At 40.6% G+C, this 23,762-nt stretch overlaps 1 protein-coding gene across 1 annotated transcript; it reads right to left on the reverse strand.

Moving 5' to 3' along the window:
- Positions 1-1,940: 1,940 nt before the first annotated feature.
- pik3r1 (phosphoinositide-3-kinase, regulatory subunit 1 (alpha)) lies at positions 1,941-23,559 on the reverse strand. Its single transcript, XM_063889131.1, has 15 exons — positions 23,328-23,559; positions 21,631-22,278; positions 13,103-13,195; positions 12,878-12,952; positions 12,423-12,554; positions 11,610-11,811; positions 11,170-11,252; positions 6,522-6,723; positions 6,248-6,428; positions 6,032-6,157; positions 5,802-5,944; positions 5,523-5,699; positions 5,346-5,420; positions 5,080-5,250; positions 1,941-4,634 (listed from the first exon to the last, which is right to left on the reverse strand). Exons 2-15 carry the CDS (start codon positions 21,965-21,967, stop codon positions 4,445-4,447), a joined length of 2,187 nt encoding a protein of 728 aa, XP_063745201.1. The 5' UTR covers positions 21,968-22,278; positions 23,328-23,559; the 3' UTR covers positions 1,941-4,444.
- Positions 23,560-23,762: the final 203 nt, after the last annotated feature.

The following is a 23,762-nucleotide window of genomic DNA, read 5'->3' on the forward strand; positions in this document are numbered from 1 at the left end:
CAAAAAGACCACACAATTGTAATTTTTATGATACACTCCTATTACAACCACACTCCAAACATTTGATCTCCCGCTTCATTACTGCTTTTGAGGCACCAGCAAGTACTAGTCATCTCAGGGATACATGGGCAAAAGAACTAGGAGTCCCACTGTCGGAGGAATTATGGGAGGAGGGCCTGTCAAATATACATAAATGCTCTATAAACTCTAGATATCGGTTAATTCAATTTAAAGTCACGCATAGACTGCATTATTCCAAAACTAAACTTAATAGAATATTTGAATCAGTGTCTCCCATGTGTGATAGATGTGGCAGGGCCGAAGGCACACTCTCACATTTATTCTGGCACTGCTCAGTACTGGACAACTTTTGGCGTGATATATTTAATTGGTTCTCTAAGCAATATAAAATAAACATTCAACCAGACTGTACCCTGGCAATTTTCGGCTCTTCTGAGAAGACTTCGACCCTTCCTTCCCACTGTAGGCAGATCCTTAAAGAGGCATGGTAGCAGCAAAAACAATTATTTTACTTGACTGGAAGTCTTCATCACCCCCTTGCTTTAAGAGATGGCTTAACGAAATGGTCTTTGTTTCCAGATTGGAACAAATGCGTCTTAGCAGAGGGAATGCACCAAACTACTATGAACAAATGTGGAAACCGTTCTTGACCTTGCTTGATGAGACCTAAATAGTTAATGTATGAAGCTGGCTGCTATGTAATATCTGTATTTTGTTTTTGTATTTTTTCTGTACTGATCAAAGGTTTGGATTCTCCTCTCAGGGCTTTTTATTTTTATTATTTTTATTTTTGTTTCTTTTTAATTATTATTTTCTTTTATTTCATGTGTGTTTGTTTTTGTTGCGGTTTGTGTTGTCTTATTGTTGTTGTTTGTTTTTTTTATTCACTCCTGACGGTATCGTGAGACAGAGAACACTGGACTATTTCGGTTATTGTATACATTTCTGTTATGTGTAGTCTCTGTCTTTTCTTTTATTACTTAAATTATGTTATGTAATACTGTCAGATGTTGTATACTTTGTAACAAAAAGCTTAAAAAAGTTAAAATAAAATATAAAAAAAACAAAAAACTATTGGTGACCTGTTTGTGTCCGATACGTTGCGATCATTCGAACAACTTAAGGCAACATTTGATATCCCATCTAATCAATTTGGCTTCCTGCAGGTCAGACATTTTATTAAAAATCTAAGTTTCCCAATAGATAAACCAATAGCTACTCTTATAGACTATTTTTTATTACAATAGCAGTGCATTAAAAACTTCATTTCTCACTTTTATGGAATGTTACAATCAGTCAACACAGTTAATATTGACAAGATCATAAAGGTATGGGAGAGGGATCAGGGTTTTGGGCTTGAGGAGAAGAGATGGTCTGATGCCTTGGAGTCAATGGGAACATTTTTCTTTGTAATAGACTCACTGAAAGTCAGTATAGAATCCTTCACAGGCTTCAGCGCACACCCCAATTACTTAATGTTATTGACCCAAAGATCTCTCCTCTATGTACCAAGTGTAAAACAGGCATAGGATCCTACTTTCACTGTGTCTGGCAATGTCCCCTCCTATCTAAATTCTGGGAAAGGGTAGCAGGGGAACTTGGCAAGATCTTTAACAAAGATGTAAATAAGGAGCCTGGTCTGTTTTTGTTGAATATTTTTGAATGATGACTTGTCTATGCCATACATGCAGGAAAAACTTTTGTTCAAACTTCTACTTTTGGCAAGGAGGTGTAGTTAGTTTTAAAAAACAGACATAAACTATTTTATTACATGTTTTTCTGTTATTTTCAACAAACTATCCTATGACTTTCTTTGACAATAAAATGTGTTTGTTTATAATTTTTGATGTCAAACTACAGTATATGGCCATCCATCCAATGATTGCATTTGTTTGAACAATAAAACCTTAAAAAAAGACTTGTTTCTTAAAAAGAGGTGTTCTTTATTTCCTTTTTAACAAAGCCCAATACAGATTTGAAGCAAAACTTGGAGAACACTGGTAAATCTCAATCCAATCATCATGTCTGGGACAACCACAAAAACATGAGCTTAAAAAATAAAATAAAAAGACACCTAAAATAATCATACAACCCAGAATTGGGGCAAAGAAAATAATGGTGCATGTTGTCCAAGAACTGTAGGGAAAGAAATATTGTTTTGTGAGAAGAAACCAAATGTTCATGCCAGCAGCTGTTGGGGGGTGGGGGGGGGGGGTAAAAAATGTTCTAGTCCTTTTTTGTTGTTGTTGATAGAACCAATAAAACCTAGAATAAATGGCAGTTACTATCAAGAGTGCTAAATTTTCTCTTGGATGAGTTACCTGGTCAAATAGATCCAAACACATTTTAGTAGCTTATTCAAGCTGTACAACAGTACTGTCTGACTCATGAGGGGAGAATAATATGCAGGAAACAACAAATTATACAATGTTTCCATTTTGAGAAATTTCTTCATGTCTAATGACAACAAATGCATCATTTATCGTACACATTTCTTTAGACAGGAAGTGAACGCTTTGCTCCTGGTAAGTTCGTTTACCTTTCTGCACAAAGAGATGCCAAAGATGGAGATTAATAAGAGTCAAATTAGAAAATAAATCATAAGTACATTAGGTTAAGTTTTCTCTTTTACAACTAATTTGTTACACAAATATATATTTAACAGTTTCGCTTGAATGGGAATGAGTGGGAATACAAATATCTCACCTAGAATTATTTGAGGGCAGACAATTTTCATTGAAGTTATTTAATCATCAGTTAGACTTGATGTGATTAGTAGTAATGGTGGCTTGATTTAATATTTTCTTAATTATTTTCATGTCACTGGGTTTACACATGTACCGATCCCTTGGACTTTTCAAAGCTAGAATAAAGATGTGGGAAAGAAAATCTTGTTGAGCTGGCTAACTTTCTTCTGTGAAGGATTCCACTGGCACATGTTGTACTTTTTGAAATATGAAATTATAGACTATCTGAAATGAGCCGATCCACCCATGTAAACACAGTGATTTTCTGATACAGAAAAATACTAAGTGGACAATGTAAATCGATCTTTTAACAACAATATCGATCTGTTGAAAACACCAGTCTGCTTTGATATATTCTCATGTGGGAACATATATATTTTATAAGAAAATAAATCTATACTGTTGTTTTCGTGGTGATGGTTAGGGTAAGGGTTGTACAATCCCATCATCCCGTTCTCTGAGTGCTTTCTTTGTCCGTCTCAACAAAGAGCTGCATGTATCTCTGTAAGAAATAGTATCTGTGACTGAAGCAGCTCAAATACTCAAAAGGCTCTGCCTGAGAAGAACATTAGTTTGAAGCAAACATTTTTTTCCATCTTTATACCAGTTGTTAAAGTAATTTATAGTAAAGTGTATTTTGCTATTATTATCTTTTAAAAGCCATAAGCAGTTTTTCCTTTTACCGTATCTTGGCATTTTGACACAAAATATCCTCTTGGATATTTTCACAGGAAAAGATACTTTTCAAGCAATAAAACAAGCTTATATCGTGGGTTGCAACAGAATAAAACACAGTTCTGAATAAAATAAAGGAGAAAGAATTGCATAGCAGATCAGAATATAACTAAACAGGAACCGATCCTTTTTGGTATGGTGCACTTTGATTCATGACTTTTCACATATGTACATGAAAGAGTGAGTCCATTCATAGTTTCACCTGTCCACAGTAAAGATCAAGTTTGCCTCTGCACTACAATGCAGACGCCTCGTCCTCTCTGCTCTTCTCATAAAAGTCCATAGGAGTCTTTTTCAAAAAAAATTAAACTTTGTTTAAAAAGTGCCATTTTGCTACATTTATCAGCTGATCCATGGTCTGCTACTGAACAGTTAACACAAGCCAATGTGTTACACTTCCCCCTGACGCCACACATTTTCCTGATTCTATGAGTTTTGGTCACATGGACAATCACACACACACACACACACACACACTCACTCACTCAGCCACGTACACAAAAACACTTGTGCAGAAACACACACAAACACACAAAGATGACGTTAAAGGAAAACAAAACGAAAAGTGGAAAAACAAAGTTGTGGCCGGTGAGTACACTTCCATTAGACATTCCCGGCTGGTAAAGCTTTGAAAAAGAACAAGCACCATTAGGAAAAGGCCTCAAATGTCCTCGGCTGCAGGAGAGTTCAGCAGTTTCCGCTCGATTCTGTGCTCCCACAAAAAGCAACGGAGAAATAAATCTACATTCAGACTCGCCTCAGGCTCGTGGTCGGGCAACATCACTGAAATGTTTCAGGCTTAACTGAGTCTCTTTCTCCGACTTCAAGTCTGAGTCAGGCAAACAGAGCCGCTTTTTACTTTAAATCATGGAGTCCAGGGAAGTATCTCTTAAATCTCCATGAGGCCTTTTCTTTGTGTCCGTGTGGAAACAGCCGGGTCCTCACCGTCTCTGCTGGGTGTATACGGGGTACGCTAGCGTCACATTCAGAGAGTCATTGTGCTGGACCAAAGACGTGTGCTGGTAGTGAAGTACGAGTTCTTTCAGTGAGCCGTAAAGGTTGTATGGCTCGGCGAAACCATAACCTGAGGGGGTCTTGTTGATGACGCAGTGCTTCACCTCACCGTCCACACTGCCAAGAGAGGAAACACAGTCACACTCTATTCTCTGTCTGTGGGTAATAAACATGCTCTTTCTGACCACTCACTATTTTAAAACACGTCATCAGCCATTAAAGTCTTTAAACAATAATAAGGTGCTCATATCTACAATTAAACAACCGGTATGTCCATAATAGATGTAAAGGAAGTGACTTTTTTTAATGGAAACATTTAGGCTAAAATGTATCTGATGCTAGTTCGATTCTTCAGCAGTGTTTCTTAGGCAAATCAAATCAATATCTTCTGTTTTAGCAGCAAAAATAAGGATTTTTTGTAATAAAAAGACTGCACTGCTCAAGTCTCATATTAGCCTCGGATAAACGTAGGAATATAATGTTTGGTATGAAGAGGAGGAACCTGACTACTGTTTGAGAACCTCTCCTTTAACAGCTGTATGAAACACAGATAGATACATACACAACGCTGCAGGCATAGCATCCCGCTTTGCTGCTGTCTCGAACCAGGAATGTTCCATCTCTCTTGCCCTGGAGGAGCGCCTCCGCTTGCAGTCGGTTGATGTTGCCCAGCTTCCAGGACCGCTCCTCGTGATGAGGAAGGTCTTCGTCATCGTCCACCATAGAATATTGACTGGAAAAACAAAACGAAAGTACACAGGTTGTAAGTTGTGAGGGAGAAGCATTTTTACAGCCAGCTACTTTGTCAACATTAAAACAGATACTCACTCTTCTGTGTTCTCGTTCTTGATTCCGAGCCACTCGTTGAGTTTCTTCTGTCTGACTCCCTTCTGGGTCAACCACCTACAACAGAGCAAACATTAGAAACAGGGGCAGATCCAATTTGATTTACTCCAGAGGGTAACTTACAGTTTCCGAAGCAGCTGATGGGAGTGCTGTACTTACATGAGATACTGGTCTCTGGTCTTGCGGAGCTGGATGAGGTCGGGCTTGATGCTGTTCATCCTCTTGTCGATTTCTCTGTAGTCTGCAGCCTGCTTCTTCAGATCCTCCTCCAGTCTGCGCTTGCTGTCCACGATTTCACTAATCCGGGACTTCAGCTTCTCGTAGTTGCCCATAATCCTAAAAGCAATATTGATGTTTAATGTCAACACAATCCAACTTGTATTACGTGCTACAATTGCTTCTTTTCAAGCAACATGGTACAGTGTGATGTACTCTTACCTCTGGATCTCCTTTTCGTTGCCTTCTCTCCTGAATTTCTCAATGTACTCCTTGCTGTAGCGCTCTTGTGTTTGGCATTGCTCCTCAAAGATCTTTATGGTTTCATTAAATGCCTCGATAGCTGTCCTTTTCATTTGGATTTCCTGGAAAAGAAGGCACAGTATTAGTGTATGTTGTGGGAATACTTCATTGAAGGTTTGGATCGTAGTTGGACTCTGGACTGCACTCACTTGTGATGTTCTGGTGTATTCTTCATACAGACGGTCGTACTCTTTGTTCTTCTCCTGGTACTGCTGGTGGTACTCACAGAGCTTCCTCCCCACGGCTTCAATGTTGTCTTCTTTAACCACCTGATCCTAAGAGCAGAGACAAGGAAGTTGCAGTTAAATTTTTTTAATTCAAGCATTTTATGTATTGCTAGTTTCTACTATCAGCTGACGCCTAACCTGCTGGTGTTTAGAGACTGGATACAGAAGCTTGACGTCGAGTTTGGGGTTGTATTGAGCCAGCGACTCGTTGCGATAGTGGTTAATGAGCTCCACAACTGAGCTGAACGTCAGAGGGTCCGAGAAGCCGTACTTCCCATCCCGGTGGAATATCTTAATGAGCTTGTTGTTTCCCCCTTTCCTGTAGAAAGAAAAAGTAACACAACTTGTTAAACTACCTCCAAAAATAAACAAACATAAGATGGTAGACAAGAGGAAAATATTTCAAACTCACCTCAAAGTCAGAGTGTAGTCTCCATGCATTTTTGTAGAGGCGTCCCGTACCAAAAACGTACCGTCCGCGGTGTCCCTCAGTTTCTCATTGACCTCCTCCCTTGAGATGTCTCCCCAGTACCATTCGGCGTCTTGCAGCGCCATGTTGTTGTTCATACCGTTGTTAGTCACAGATGTGGGCTTGGGTGGTTTTGGAGGTAGAGCTGAGGAGAGAAAAAATAATAAAATGTGTTTACTAAAACGTGGTTGGAGCCGACATTGGAGCACATTTACGTGACATGGGTCTACACAAATTAAATTATAGATTTTCTGTTGGCGGTGTTAATGGTGCTCAAAGCATGTCTTTGCCATTCTTTAAAACGTCAGAAAACACAACTGGATACTAAATTGGAGACCCAGAACACAATTCCGTCCAGCGTAAGGTAGGGAATCAGACACGAGTACTGTGAAACGTTCACTCATCTTTTTCCCCATTGATTTAATGGGATGAAAAAAAAAGCTGCCACTCTCTAGCGGGGAGGCGGCGACAGCGAGGCAGTGGGAGGGGAGATGAACCATGAGTCAGGGAGAATGAATTTCATTCAATAAAAGAACATTTCTATAAATAATCCTAGCTGCAAAAACCACGTTTGGTGTTATGCAAAGAAATGATGCCTATCTTTCATACTGCTACACGGGTATATCTTTCAAAATGAGAGCAGAAAATGAATAGGTTCAATGCATTTTATAGTCAAATGTAAATACTGAGCTGCCAATATATTCCCCTTCAAGGTTTAGTATTCAACAAGTATCCAGCTTTAGTGTGAAACAACCAGACTGTGTAAGACATTTATCCTAGTTTAGTATTTACAACCCAGCATTAAATGTGATTTTCCCATTGCAGTTTGAGGAAGCACTAAGAGTCTAATTTGCATTGTATCTATGGTGATTTACTTGTGACGTGAAGGAACACTTAACCGCTGCTCTGAATCTAAAAAAATACATTTTAAATCTGTGGTGACTGCTCACAAGCTAATAGTTTCACATTGAGGCTAGCTGCAGCAGAGCTAAGGTAGCGGGCTATTTTTAACCCACAATCTGCACTGCCTTTGTTCACTCCCTCTGCATTACCACCCTCTCTGCTACAAAGGAGCCTGCAGGACTCGGCTCACTGAGAGCACATGCACTGTGCACTGGCTCCAATTGTGACATGGCAGAAAAAGCCAAGCTTTACAATCTATGCAAAAATGCAGCCTACCAGCTCAACCACAGCTCATGATTTCCGCTGCTCTTCTCAGAACATGTGCCTTCCAATCCAATCACATTTCCTCTCCAGATTACTAAAAAATTCGTAGTCTTAAACCCATTTGTAGCAAACCAGTCTTAACCGTAGCTAACATTAGCTCCACAAATTTCTACATATAGACAGCTTGCATATTTCATTGACTGTAATAAACAGAGGCAAATAAGACTGTTTCACAGAACATTTAGAGCAGCCTGCTCGGTAACGTGTTACATCACTTACCACAGCCAATCACATTGGGGGTCTGTCACCAACCACTCCTGCATCTTTCATTTCCTGAGAGTGATGAGGTCATTCTGAAAGCCTTTTACTTCCCTGCTTTAATTCTTAACACTGCAGCTAAACGGAAAAAAATGCATCTTTCTCTCTGCAGCATCCAGCATTACATCCGAGATGCATCCGTTTTAAAATGTAATTGTGCAGCATCTCTTCTCTGTCAGAAAGAAAAGGACCTGCAGCCTGTTTCCATGCTTTTCCTCTGTCCCTCTCTCCCTCTCTGTCGAGCTTGGCTGCTCGCTCTCCTGCAGGTTGCTCGGCCCCTCCCCTCTGCGTGAGTCGTGCGGAGCTTAAGTCCGACCCACTGCTGGCACTCAGACAAAGCCAGCTCTGCTGCAGCAGCACGTACGCAGCTAAATTATAATGCCTGGCCCGGTCAACGGCACCAACAGCTCCAAAATACGCCTGTAATCCCACAGCGTGACACTCAGCATGACAGAGATAACTCTACTGATTTTCTAAGTGAAATTAAAATAGGCCTAGTTCTTGGTAAGGTACAAGGATTCAGGAGGAATGCAGTTCTGCCTGGTTCAACTGAGGAACCGTTGTTAGGACTCTTCCATGAATAACTTAAGAAGTGGCAACACTGAGCACATTAACTACATACAAGTGAACTTCAAAACATGTTTTAATGCCAGAAAAAAGGAAAATCCAGTGAAAATCCCACTGTAGCCACACACTTACATTTTGAGAATGGTTGAATGGTCGAAAATTGTCACTGAAATCACCAACTTCCCTCAGAGAAACCCAGAGATTTATATGCAGTTTGTGAGAATAGTTATAAACTATAAAGCACGAGCAGCCGCCAAAGGCAAAACTGTTCTGACAGCTATGACTGGAGGCTAAAAGAAAAACAAAAGATATTATTCTTGTTCTTTTCTTTGTCTTAAGCTATGGTATTTGTTTCTTAATCTTCCCAAGCGGGCCCTTTTCATTATAGCCTGAAGGCAGAAGCAATGAAACACACTGCTCTACTCTTGTATGACAATGAGAAAAGGGTAAAATAAAAAGACACAGAAGATCAAACTTACGTTGCAGGTTGTGCATATTTTGTTGAATCAAAAATCTCTTCTTTGAGACTTCGCTGTTATTCCCAAAAGGTGCATTACATCCAACAGAGTGACTTTCAAGTCCTCCAGCAAAGCTCCATTTCATAGTTTAGGCTACTTTTTTTATTCTTAAAAAAAGATAACGGCTTTATGTGCTTCTTAATGAAATCCGGGTAATCCGCTCTCCGTGAGGCAGGTGCAACACGCAACTGTCGAACTGGTTGACTGAGTTCCTGCTGTGCGACAGTGAGGTACAGGTCTGAGTCTCTCTCTCTTTCTCTGTGAGCTGTGCGAGGCCTGCTCACTTGGAGGCAGATAGTTAATGATTAGGGGTAGCTGCTCTGGTGTCAGTGCTGCCTGTTCTGAAAGCAGCCACTCGTGCCAGCTGCGTGTGTGTGCATGTCTCTCTGGTCACTCCCTCGCTCTCTCTCCCTCTGTTTGTAAAGGAGGAGGCAGGGGGAGTTCAGTCTTATGATTAACTTGCAAAGTTTCAAATATTTGCTGAGCTGGGCACTTTGAGGCAGGGAGGACATGTGGAGATCCAGGCGGACGGAGGGAGAAAGGGGGAGGAGGTGAGAAGGAGAGTGGCCCTAGGACCTGGAGGCAGCCCTCGGTTAACAAGAAGTGCTCTGTGGAGCAGGCCGACTTTCCAGCCAACCAAATCTAAGTGGGCCTTTTGTCGCTTACTTAAAATAGGCACGCAGTAACTGGCAGGACACACACACACACAGACACAGACACAGACACAGACACACACACACACAGTTTACAAAGTAAATTATTCTTTCTCTCTCTTCTTGTGACCCTCTGTATGAGACAGGTGACTGAAACCAGTTTGGAACAGCTGAACTTTGTCTCCTGTTTAACTGCATCCTGTTTTATAATATATATATGTGTGTGTGTGTGTGTGTGTGTGTGTGTGTGTGTGTGTGTGTGTGTGTGTGTGTATAACAACAACTCCAAAAAGTGTTTTGTGTCCTGCCCTCCTGCCTGCCAGCCCTTCAATCCATCCATCTCAGTGCCAAATGCTCCCGCAGGTGCAAATTACTGACAGCTGAGAGTGGCCCATGCACAGGAACATTATAAATAGACCTAACAGGTAATAAAATGTTTAAACAGCCACAGCCAGTCCTGGGCCTCCGGACCAGCAACGATCGTGCTTTTAACTAGCACTGTAAAACATAACTGTGCCACACACACACACACACACACACACACACACACACACACACACACACACACACACACACACACACACACACACACACACACACACACACACACACACACACACACACACACACACACACACACACACACACACACACAACTGAGTCTGTGCAGCTCTGTGTTTGACATATTAAAAAATAACAACATCACGCGTGAAACAAAAAGAATCTGCCATGAGAAGAACACCAGAACGTCAAACAAGATTTCACCAATTTTCTGTTTTCACCTGTCCCGGGCTGTGTGTTCAAAATCAACCAGCAGTCATCACACACAACTTTAGTTCACAAAAAAAACCCAGACACCCAAATCAACACCATCAGGACATGTTGTACTCTGTATTAGACCACTTCCCATGGAATCTTTGTACCGTGTCATGAACTTTCAAAACCAAATGAAATTTCTGACACGGTAATTTGAATGCACAAAGGACCTTTGTTTGCAGCTAAGGCTTTAGATCCAGGGTAGACCTTATTAAAACAGTTCAACAGTTTTGCAACAAAGATCATCAGGGAATGCGTTTCAGTTAAAACACGATAACGTAGTCCTAACTTGCCCTAAAATGTCAGTATTTCACCTCTGCAGTGTACCCCCCTGGCTCTCAACAACGGCATCAGTTGCAGGTCTCAACACCTTTCTTTGAGCTATTAATAGTTCAGGTCTGAGGGTGTTCAGTTTATGTTCTGCAGCCCTAGTCCCTGCAGCATATACAACCCAATACAATGCTAGACAGTCTTGTTTTAAATATTTAAATATTATTCTAGCAGGAGCCAAACCACAGCATTTGAAACATTGTGCATGATGGTGGTAACTACCTGGAGCCGCCTGACTTTCACTCCTCTCACTGGTCACCAGAACCTCAATGATCTTGGTGTGGGCTTCCAAGCTGGGTTCACAACTGCAGAGGGGGTAAAAACAAAAAAGGCAAGTTAGATAAAGTTTCTGTTTCACCTCCCAGGTGACAGTCTCTGCTGCTCTGATTACTCTGTGACTGTTTTAATCTAATGGCAATTCAGGCTTAGCTTCTTTAAATGCGCAGCACAGCTGGCAAGTAGAAAAGCTCCAACCTATATCTGTGCACAGCTAAACCTATGAGTGCCTGACAGACTACACGCTGACAGTGTGTTGATGTGTGAGTGTCTGTAAGTGTGCATGTTTCAGAGTCTGTGTGTCTCAGTGTTGCATGACTGAGTCTGCACACTTGTCTGTCGGCTGCCCGAGTGTCTATCTTTGTCACCATCGGGCTGAAACCCACCTGGTGGCCTGTTGTCTGAAAAGCACGGGGCTGAAGATCTCCCCCAGGGCTCTGGCACTGAGCAGGTTCTTGGAGCCGTTTTGGCAAACTCTGGAGAAATGCCTGAGCAGACAGTGGAGGGTTAGCCAGTACTGAGGAGGCAGAGTCGGGGCGCTGGCGATGCGACGTAGCAGCTGAGCACATTCCTCAGGATTCACCACCTCTGTAGAAACAGATGAGACCGACCGAGAGGTCAGTTAGACAGATGTGAAAAAAATGATCCTGCACGAGTCGAAGTGGAGCATAAAATGAGAGGTGTTTCTTTAAAGAATGAAGCGGTGGAAAAAGCGTGTCATGTGCAGTTCGGTTATGAAACCACAGTGAGATTGTGTGGTTGACAATGAGTGTAAGGTACACTGGCAGGTGATTGGCTGCTTAGAGATGCTAGAGATAAACTCTCAGGCTTGTTTTAGTTCCTATTAACCTCAGATATCCTGTTTCTGGCCATGTGACAGCAAGAGAATGCAGCGCTACAGAACAGTGTGTGGTGTGAGAAGTGTGTCTGCTCTTGCAACAAATAAAGACAAACTGAAACCAATTGATGGAGAAAGTTAAGAAGTACACTTGTAATGCGCTAATTACTGTGAGAGAAAGAAGCACATTTATTAAAAAAAGAAAAGTCTTCTATGATTGCTTAAAAGGGTACTGACGCTGTTTTGTGGTTTTGTGTTCAAAGAAGTGAATGATCATCCAGGTAGGGTACATTCATTATCACTGCTTCCTGTGCAGTAAAGAAATGATCATTGCACTAGTGCCGGGGTCCTCTGCTCTCACCTTTTGCAGTGAGGACCAGCTGAGGATATATTGCAGTGGGGATGACGGGTTGGGGGAGATCCTGCAGGTATCTGCGCAGACCGTCACACAGGACGGGAAACTCCACCTGATCCAGGTCTGCTGAGGGAGGGTCTGAAGCACAAAACCATACACGCTTAGAAACGAAAAACTCTTTGTGTAAAGTGAAATACGTAATGACTGGCTTATGTGCAAACCGCAAAACTAAAACATTCATACGTAGATGCATAAAAACCAAAAGTACTTTCTGTTCTTTTTCATGAAGTGATACCACTTTTTGTAGGTCACCTCACACCCGTATCTCTGTTCGTCATCAACACTTGCGTCGGTGAGAATTTTTTCTTCCTCCTAATTCAATGAACCTTTTTTCCTTATTCAACTAAATTCAACATGGAAAACTACTGACCAAACAAAGGCTGAAAAAAAAAGACGCTTACCACAATCAAAATACTGTTTGACTTCAAGTCCACCACCAGCAGTAAATGTTCGATATAAAGTGGGGTTATCCAGACCTGCAAATGATCAGAGACACAAAACTCATTACATTTACTGAATAAGAAAAGCAACACAAATGCACATTCAAATGTGGCTAACAAAGACAGGTAGGGTTTAAAAGGTACATTTAAATCTCAAGTGCAGTTCCATTATAAGGTCAAGCTCACCTTTCTTTTCAATAACTTCAATGAGTCTGGCCATCATGGGTGGACTCGTCTCTGGAAGGGAAAACTGCTCCGTCAAGTCAAGCAGACAGAGACCTGGAGGAGGGAACGACACATTGTCAGAAAAGGTGTTTTTTAAAAGCAGCAGAAAGTGCTTTCTTGTATTTAGTTTATTGTGTCAATGCTGTCTTGTGATGCACGTTCTGATAAATGATGAATATGTAAACCATGAGTGCCAATTTTCAGCTGGCACCATGCAACGTTTGGTGTTTTTACTTGAGAAATTACTTAATGATTAAGTTTTATAACATACAGAATCATTTGCACATCTTTTTCTGTCGATATGCTCATTAAAATACAATAGTGTATGACATTTAAAGTACATTTTAAAACATTTGGCTTATGGATGAATGGCCTGAAAAATAATGATGCAAGAATTTTAGCACCTCAAGCGAAATTAAATCAAGGTCAGAGGAAATACTGTTTCTCTTTTTAAGCCTATGATCTTTTACTTACACATGCAAAATACTTTGCAAACCATGAAAGAACAGAAGTGCTTTGACATTAAATGTGGCTAGGGCTGCAAGTCATGTGAGCCAGTCAAGGTTGATTAGGTGTATGAATTAAAAACTACTCAAAACTTCAAAGAGGAAGCAGGTACGAGACCAAAGGCCTGCCTTCAAATGTGAAAGGTGAGTATTTATAACAGCCCGATTCAAGAACAGGAGGTGCTGAGCACTCAAGTTATGGTTTGGTGGACCAAGAAGCTAAGCAAATACCCTGTGATATGAGGTAAGCCAGGCCCAACATTTTTTTTTATATTTCCTTTAGAACTTTGTACCCAGGTGTGGACATGAAAGGATGAAGGGTTTGGCAAGGATTTTATTTGGATTTGCAAAGGCGTATTTTGAAAGGGTATTTTTCTGAAAGGCTCAACTGTTCAACACTGAGTCTGCAGATTCTAAATGTTCAGAAACTATGAATGGAACCCTTTATCGTAACCATATTTTTCTTCCTTTCTACCTTAAAAAATATTACATTTTTTGAATCCACTGGTCCCATTGATGCACGCATGCTAGTCATTACAGAGGAACTACCCTCTTCCACCACAGTGTTCAATCAAGCCAATAATGAACCACTTCATTCCAATTCCACATCCTCTTTGGCCAGCGCAGCACACAGGCTGGCATGTTGCGTGTGAAGAAACTGGATTACTGAAGTCCTCGCTAACCACAGAACACACAAAACTCCATGTAGGACAACTGGTCATCTGGAAGACATTATTGGAACTGCAGAGCGGGAGGGGTTTTTCTCAGAAGCAGTGAACTCCGAGATGGAACGCCAGAGTTTCCCTAAATAGAGAACGAGACACGCAGCCCTGCCATCGCACACCTTGGAAGTGTAACCTTTCTCTCAGACAAGATATCTAACACGGCTGCCATTCTACAGCCAATGTTTTTTCTGAGAAACCTGATTCACAGGCCGAAGTTAAATTTAAACTTCCAACCCACCCACGTATCCAATGTTTTATCAACGAAAATTGCTCAAGCACATCCGCAAGCTAGTTTTATTAAAGATAACCTTTCTGACATTAACCGAGGTTTTAAACATGGCATTTTCTGAATACTTTTCGACACCTCTTTTAGGACTTAATAGCAACATATTCAACAATAGATTCAGGAAGTTTGTCTTGCATGTTTCCAGGACCTCAGTGGTAAACCCTTTAACAGGAAGGTCCATCAAAAAGAGATCCAGAAGTAGTATTTGTTTATTTATTTACAACCTGTAATGGGCGGATGGCCTCTGACTGACACGAGATGGTCTAGAGATAGAGTTGCTTCTCGGTACTGTCAACGATGTGATAGTTTCAGCACCGATGGAATTGTATCAAGTAGCAGGCGAGCTATGGCAGAAATGTTTCGAGCTATCGGTGATGACTTCTGAGATGGCTTGGCATGAGATCAAGCGCGCAACATGCACCTACTCGCCAGAGCCAATAGAAACATGTTCAAATATACACACAAATGAATTAGAAAACTGTTTTTGGGTTCATTAACGCAATGGTAATAATGTTAGAAATATATGGATAGCCCGATTTAGATGCAGGAGTCGGATGTATTTTCTGCAAGTACTTAAGGCTAGCGGACATCTTTACTCTGGAGGGCTGTTTACATTCAGCAACACGCATAAGCAGCTAAATGATCATACCTGAGTGTAAAATCAATGCCACTAAATAACTCTCTTTGTATTACTGCAGTGCTACTACAGTAATAGCACAATGTTACTGTTGTCCTGCTCCATTTAGAACAGCAGAGGGTCTACACACAGCAGGAGACACTGTTCTAATTTTCAATGGATTTTTTTTGGCAGCTTGGAAAGGAGAGTATGGAGATAGGGGCCCCTTGGACGTGTCTGTACAAGCCTGCATGTTTAGCAGAGCTTCGCATGATATCCCAAAAGGCCTCAGCCAGTCAGTTAGTGAACCGCAGGTTGAGGAAGTCGATGCAGCTGCCACTAGTGCTGCTGTGGTGTTTTGGGGGGGACAATCTCCCAGCCTGAAACGGTATGTCTGAAACGAACAAACTGCAGACTGTGGGCAGGACAGGCATGGGGCACCACCGACAAACTAAAGATAGCCCACACTTTGAATACATTTAGAGGGTCTACTCAAGTAACCAGCATTTTCAAGTTATACCATTTCTTGTTGTCTGAAAAAGGTCTAACTCGGGAACGGCCGTGAAAACCTATAACCAAGAGATTGTACTTCAGACCGCGACACACATGGCTGCACATTATTGAGCAATAAGGCATTATAAAATATATCACATCATTTAATGTTGAAGTGAATGTGTGTGTAGAGTCATTTATGAGAGAGGGTGCAGACCTTCAACAAAACACATGAGATTTTACATCAACACATGGAGTGAAGCTCTAACATGCTTTAACATGCATGTTCTATAAGTCAATGAATGATACAAGCTCTGAGCTGAAGGACATAAAAAAAAAAGCAGGCAATGTCTCCTCCTGCAGGAAGGAAGCTGCAGCGCAAAGGCTGAGCAGCAGCCAATGAGGAGGCTGTTGCTACAGCCAGACAGTTAACCCTATGGAGGAAGGACCATCAATAAGTCACAACCCCTACACAAAAACACACTGATTCCTGATTTGCTATTAACTGTGAATCAGTATTTTAATAGGCCCACTTTCCAACACCTTTAATAGGCAATTACTACTTGAAGAGTCCAAATGTATTCAGAAGGAAGACAGTGATGTTTTCCTAGCTTTTCCCACAATGCAGGCTGATTTTCAGGTATTCCTTTTACATTGACGTTGCAGTAAAACACATAAACCTCCAATTATATTCATATTCACCTTCAGTTTATTAGGTTTATTATAATGAGACACAGTGCCAAACACTGGTTGTCCATTTTTGATAACATAAAATGTCATTATTTTATGATATATTTTTATTCTCTAATGCCATGACTGGAAGCTTTGATTTACTACATTTAAACAAACGGTCAAACTTGTGACAACCGTTAATTAAAAGTAATCTGTGAAAGTGTTAATCTGCAATTGATTTAAAAGATGTTCAGGTGGGAGTTATGCACTGATCCAATGTCATTTTATATCTCTTTTGGTGAAGTCAATTGAGAAGTTATTTAAGTTAAGGAAACACTTACAATGTGTAAAATTACAGAGTCAAAGCCAAATGTTGCTGATAAAATGATATACATCTCTTTTGTTTCTGTACAGTTGCGTATATATAGAATATAACACGCTCTGTTTTTAATTCAAGTTTTCATTAATCATTTCTGACAGTAATCGGTGCAGAGTACTGCCTGGTTTAAGTTTGAATGACTTTTCAGCTTCATTGACAAGAATTTGTAAAAAGGTATGAAATGTATAACCAACATTACCTTGATAAAGTAAATTGACCGTGTTGCATTACATATACGATGTTTAACAGTGTAACTACTAATCTGTAAACTACGGAAACCTTACCAGCGCTGGTTAAAATAACTGATGCTATCTACCTTGTTCAAAGCATTATGCAACACCTACAGCACAAAGCTCACTCAGTACCTGGCTCCACTAGCCCGTCCACCTCGTCTCCCTCCCTGTCAAATACATGACATATTTGAAATACCTTTTCTGGTCCCCTTGACATTGTGCTTCTATCTAATCTCACCTCTTGTCTTATTGCACTACTTCTTCATCAGCTTGTCTCTCTCTTTCTTAATCCTGCTAGCAGACATGCTCTGACTCTAGTAAAGAAGATTTGCCAATTCAGACCTGTCTCTGCACACAATCTCCCTGGATTCATACACACAGTTGGTAGAGAAAATGACAGTGTTGCTTTTATTGAGCCCTGGAGTTAGATTACTCATATTTCCTCTGTCACACAAATGTAATTTACCAAAAATGTGTATAATTATAGCATTTGAAGATGTGTCACAATTACCAGTCAGGATAACCCCAGTGTTACATACTAACATTAGCTTAGCATTGGTCAGTTCCTGTTTTACCTTGGGCTAAATGTAGTCTAAATCTAATTTTGGACCTGCAAACTATGTTTTTTAGACTTTTAGGTCAAGAAGGCGATTACTTAAGCAACGGGGAAACAATATGCAAACCTAATAAAGGATTGTGTGTTGAAGATCGCTGGATTTATTGTTTTGTTTATTACCATAGCACATATAAGGGTATCCTAAATTGAGGAATTTCACTGCTATTGATATAGAGAATACTTAATTGCTCGTCTTGTGAAATCCCTTATTGTGATATATATAATAATTGCCATATTGTTATTTTGGACATTTTGATTGGCATTTTTGCTAACGTCTTGGCAATACATTTATATTGAAAGAAATCTTTAGTTGCAGCCCTAGTTATAGGCATTATAGCACTTGAATTTTCTAAATCCAAACATGTATAATATTTTCTAGCTTTTGTCCACTTTTTGCAGGCGGTAAATTAGTTGCTACGCTACCACTCATGTCATCCGAGAGTTTTACCAGAAATATCACAATCTAATATTTAGCAACTGAAATGTGCAAAAGAAAGATTTTACGACAGGAAACCAAGTATTGGTCTTCTGATTTAAAGAGTTAAATGAAACACAAATATTAAAATTAGCCTCCAGACAGCAGTGTGTACAATGACAGTGTAAAACAGCAATCGCTGGGGTCCTATTCAGTGTGCAGACCATTTATTGTCCGGTTGCATTGTGCACCAAGTTACTGCAATCAGCACTTAGCACAATACTGATTCATCACAAAGCTACAAATCAGTCTACCATGCAGTCTGTGCGCACCCCTCCACCAAAGAAGCGCCAACACATTCCTGGCTCCAGCTGCCTTTAGGCCCACAGAGGAACATCGGAGCAAATAAAAGCAAAGTATGAAACTTCTATGCTGCTGTGTTCATTCCGTCACACTTTGATGGATTTACTGATGTTTTTGTGCTTCCTAGAAGAAAAAAAGTGAACTGCATACCACTGTGAATCCAAAAGATAAGTTACAACATGCCTAATTAACAAACAAAAAAAGGGAGACGGGAATTCTTAGAAAACATTTTTTGAACATAGTGTCAGAAAGACTATTCAATACAACAGGTTTTCAGCCCAGTACAAGAGAGGCCAAGAGAAGGAGAATTACATTATGTCAATCTCCAGCTATGCTAAGAACTCTGCCTGCAAACATGTCCTTTGTATAGACTGCGCTCTTCCTTCTGTTGGACCTTTTCCTAATGTCCAACTAACCTAAATACAGTTTTTAGCACATATATGATGATTAAATCCACTCGTAATGAAAAGGCATTTTGTTTACACAGAATAAACGGCTTTAGCAACATTCTAAAGTCATACTTTAAAATGTTTTGGAGTGAAATTAAATTGCTAGTAGTGTAATGTACGGTTACATAAGAACTGAAAACATGATAAGCCTCAGACAAAAAGTGAAGATGAAGTCTGATGGCATCAAATAATTCCTTAAACAAGACTGAGCATGTAAGGCTGAACCATGTGAGAGCACGTAGAAATAACAACTACTTATTCACACCTTTATCTCGAACATTTAGAAGAATGTGCTCTCAGACTGGCTGCTCAAAAGTTTTGCACGCAACAATACATTTTAACCACGTAGAGACCTTTTCTTAGCAAAGCTAAATATCCTAAATGGTTAATCAACTTGACTTTCAAAATAGAGAAAAGTGGGCCTTTCTTTCTTTGGATTTCTGCCTGTTAACCTTTGTTATGAAACAGTTTAACACAAAGGAAAACCCTGTTTTTAAATCAGTTCTATGTTTCTGTATGCAATCAAATAGGAAAATGAGTTTACTTGAGTTCCTTTTTCTTGGCGAGCCTTAACACATGTATATTCTCTCAACTGAGAGGCCCAGAGAGGGAGCAACACTTTAATGTTTAAAAAAAAAAGGCTGAGAGCTGGAATTAGGCGGAATAGTTTCCCAGCCCGGTCCTCTTCTCTTTCTCCCTCACCCTCTCCACATCTGCTGCACTCATGTAAACCCCTGTGGCTCAGAGAGGAGAGGCCCCTCCATTCTCCACCTCTTTCCCCCTTCCAGAGCTGACTGTAGGAACTATCAAAACATTAAAAAAAAACAGGAGAAGGGGGAAGGGGGAGAAAAAAAGCTAAGGAATAGGAGGAAGGGAGTGAGATCCCTTGGTGGTGGGTAATAAATCACAAACACTCTGGGAGCAACAAGAGCCCAGCCTCCATCGCAGAGCCCCTCTTCAAAGGCCCCTTGAGCATGCAGAGCCCGAGTCCCTCCCAACGCCTGCATCGGCCCCTCTGCCTAGCCCCCAGCCCTGCTCCAGCCATGATCCTTTTGCACACCATCCCTTGCACGGACCCTTTAGCAAGCACAGGGGCTCTTTCTCCCTAACCCACAACCTAGGGGCCCCTTCTCTCCCCCTCACTCCCTGTGTCTCCCACAGCTCAGGACACAGAGACTTTTCTTCTCCCGGTGCTACATTCACACTCGCTCCAGGCTCAGCGCTGCCACTCAACCACAACACAGTCATTCAACACATGCCCCCTTCATACGGCTCCTCGCTCACCCTGCAAACCACAGCAAAGAATTTCACAATCGTACCACAAAGCGCAGAAACTGGAAACCTGGCAGATACAGCTGCTGTTTAGGTGAGCAGACAGCCTTAAGCGCACATTGGTGCAAGCCGCAGTGTCTTTAAAAAGACGCACGTTTTTTTTAATTGCAGCTCATAGTTGTGGCATGAGCAGTAACTGATTCAGATTTCAAAAAGGTTATTTTATATGCAAATATCTTTAAACTCACAGAATTGAAACACAACGTGCTAAATACAGCTTGCTTTACATCACTTGACTTCAAATAAAAAAAACATACAGTACGGCAATAATTGGTGCTTCTATATGCCCCGTAAAACACTTAGCAGGTTTTATTGCATTAAAGGAAGTATACGATTTTGACTTATTTGCCCTCTCACACCATGTAAAATCATTTTTCATCCAACTATATGCGTCAGCTTAACTCTGCACACTGCTTTCTGCACATGTCAGGAATGTACGAAAAACAGCTTTAAATGAAGTTGTTTCATTTTAGTTGTATTCTTGTTAAATTCTTGTAAATAGTTAAGTGAAAATGAGGCAGTGTGGGTGTGGTTTTGTTTTAGGGCTATAGTCCTGTATTTCTAAGTTTTCGCTAAGTAAATCATAAAACTACCCTGAAAAATGTTGATGACCAGTTAACAAACTAAAACTAAGGAAGCAAGACAACTTTGAAGATGTAGGAAAACCTTTTTTTAAAAGCTTTGATGAAGCTAGCCAAACTGTTTCCCCAGGCATTCAGAGCAATTTGCCCTAATGACCGGTATAGTGATCTTATCGTCTCTCTCTACACCGATAAGGGAAATATAGCCCTAAAGCTGGTGCTTTGTGGAGAAATGCAGATTATACCCACTGGTAACATATGGCTGGCCCAACATGCTCTGGTGTACTATAGCCTGGATCAACGCCAATGTTGTCCCCTGGGACTGAGCTTGGTTCACATCCAGTGCAGCTGTACAGCTCTGGGCAGAGCCACTTGTAAAAGACAGCAACTGTTCTGCTAGTTCAGCATTTTTCTCACACTTTATTATCCCAAATCCGATTATGTGAGTTGTTTTTGTTTTCAATCAACAAAATATTAGTTGGGAGTCAGTTGATGACATGGTGCCAGATGGGCTTCACTGCTATCATGTGACCATATGTTTAATACTTAGGCTATGTAACGAGAAAGAAAACAAAAAGACCACTTGTACACAAAACATTTATATAAAACTATGGGTTTATATGAGGGCTTACATCAAATTTCAAACATGGCAATATGGAGTTCACATCCAAGGCAAGAGAACAATGAAGATTTTATCCCACCATGTGGAAATATAGGACTAGCTTCTGATTGAACCACTGCAGAATCATGTATGGTTCTAAAGAATTGTTTCAACAAATCGGTAATGAAGATAATGTGGAAAAGTGATTTGCTGTTTAACTCACCTTGATCTGAGTCAGAGTCCCCCTCTGCCCTGAAGACACCCGGAGCTACAGGTAGAGGTCTGAGGGGCCTTGGCTTAGGTGTGGGAGGAGAGATCCACTTCTTTCCAATGAACTCGACATATGTCCCAGGGAAGTCCCCCTTTTCCTGAGTGGTTTCATTGAAGCCTGGCAGCCAGCCAATCTCATCTGGCCTCTGTTCCAGTCCATCAGTGTATCCAAGGGCCACCAGATCTCCTTTGCTTACCAACAGGATATCACCCACATGCAGACTGATGTCCTCCTCCCTCTCCTTCTTGTATTCATACAGCGCTCTGTACTGATATCGTTCAGCACTCATATTGATCTCTTTGTGTCAAGAAGTTCCTTTCGAAGATTCAACCAGAAATGTTACTGTTCAGGTTTCTCTAAGTATGAGTCCAGGCACACATTTGCTTGTACAAATAGTTGTACAAGCATACATTTACCAAAACAATACAATACCAAAAAAACGTTGGTTGTTCTTGGGAGACAACACTATCAAGCTTGTCTTCATTCTTTCAAAGTTCCTGTCTCTTCTGAATGATTTGCAGCTCTCTTGGTGAGTCGCCCCACAGTATGTACCCATCAGTACATGGTCTGCAGCTGCAGTCCTGAGAATACTATCCCAACCTGTAAGATGAGAATGGAGGCCATTTGTAACACATTGCATATGACAATTACAGCATTTAATGCTCAGATGTCATCTAAAATATACTAAATTAGATCATATATATAGGAATCTGTTAAAAAGTCCTGCATATAAAAGGTTACTCAAGGACAAGTACAAAAGTATTAGCATCAACATACACCAAAGTAAAGCTTTAAATTATGCAGATCAGCCCATTTATGATTAAAACACAATACATGTTTTGATTATAATTATTGATCATTAAAGTGTCATCAAACCTGGTAAAGGTACAGCTAGTTTTATGACTTTGTATACTGCAGGGAAGCTTGCGAATTTAGGTTACTCCAGGTGTAACTAAAGCCTTTTAAAGTGTTCATTATATTTCACATCATTAATCAAAAGTAGTGGGGTAAAAATACACTTTTACCTCTGAATTGTAGTGGAGTAGAAATACAAATTAGCAATACGTTACAATACTCAAGTAAAAGTCTCTCAAAAATGACATTAAGTAAATGTACTTTGTTACGTCACACTACTGAAAACTACTACATAGCAACATATTGTGTATGGTATAAAAGTTGCCAGCAAACTGGTGGATTTTGAAAACGCAGGTTTGTAAGATATACGTATAACTTGTGTTTTAAAAGAGTCAAACACAGCAACTGCAGAAAAAAATGTCGAGAGAGCAGGATGGTTACCAGTTAGCTAAGTTAGCTAACAAGCTAACGTCAGCTTGTTAACACTATCGGATAGCGTTAATTCTGGATGGTAAGAGTCTGTTATAAGGTGCCATTGTGTTTTACATTTTATCAATCGATGCATAAAACCGAGAGTTAAGTAGCGATTGCATTAGTTTAAGAATATAACAACGTTACAATAATGTAGGTTATTCAAGTTAACGCATAGCTAAAAAAAAGTAACCTAAGTTTAACCAAACTGCATTAAGGTCAATATACTGATATAACAAATAGCACATCGTCCTAAAACAGCAGTTTTTAGTGTTCACATTTGCTATCTTTGTGATCGAGCTTGGACATGAGTAACTACATACCGAGTCTGCATGGATCCACATGCGAATCCGAAGATCATCTTCCACTTCGGTAAACTTTACAGTTTAATACGGGATATTACACGAAAGATCGCAACCCTAAACAGATCCCTTACAATGATTTTCTGAAACAAATAACTTCCACTCGCGTTTAAATCCGGTTTAACAGGCAGAACAAACTGTTACAACCCACAGCTTGTCGACATAACGGCACGGCTCTCACGTCCTGAACAAAATGCTCCCTCGAACGTCGCCTCTGCGGCCAACAAGGGGCAAAACTAAGCACGGCCTCTGATTGGCCTATATCACTGTCAATCATTAACATCAGTCTTTCCGACCAATCAGATTGGGGCTAGTAGGGAACACTCCTTCAATGTACGCAACATGAAACACCTATGGAAATTACATAACTTTCTGCACGCAATGTAGACCCAGGTC

The sequence above is a fragment of the Eleginops maclovinus genome, chromosome 8 (genome assembly GCF_036324505.1).
Source record: "Eleginops maclovinus isolate JMC-PN-2008 ecotype Puerto Natales chromosome 8, JC_Emac_rtc_rv5, whole genome shotgun sequence".
In the NCBI taxonomy this organism is placed as follows: Eukaryota; Metazoa; Chordata; class Actinopteri; order Perciformes; family Eleginopidae; genus Eleginops; species Eleginops maclovinus.

Bases quoted from the DNA above. Each gene is read 5' to 3' on its own strand.
- pik3r1 (XM_063889131.1), bottom strand. From the start codon at position 21,967: ATGAGTGCTGAACGATATCAGTACAGAGCGCTGTATGAATACAAGAAG. The intron at 5,700-5,801 runs GTAAGAGTACAT...TATTGCTTTTAG, and splicing joins AACGAAAAGGAGATCCAGAG to GATTATGGGCAACTACGAGA. The intron at 5,421-5,522 runs GTAAGTACAGCA...GCTCTGTTGTAG, and splicing joins ACCAGAGACCAGTATCTCAT to GTGGTTGACCCAGAAGGGAG.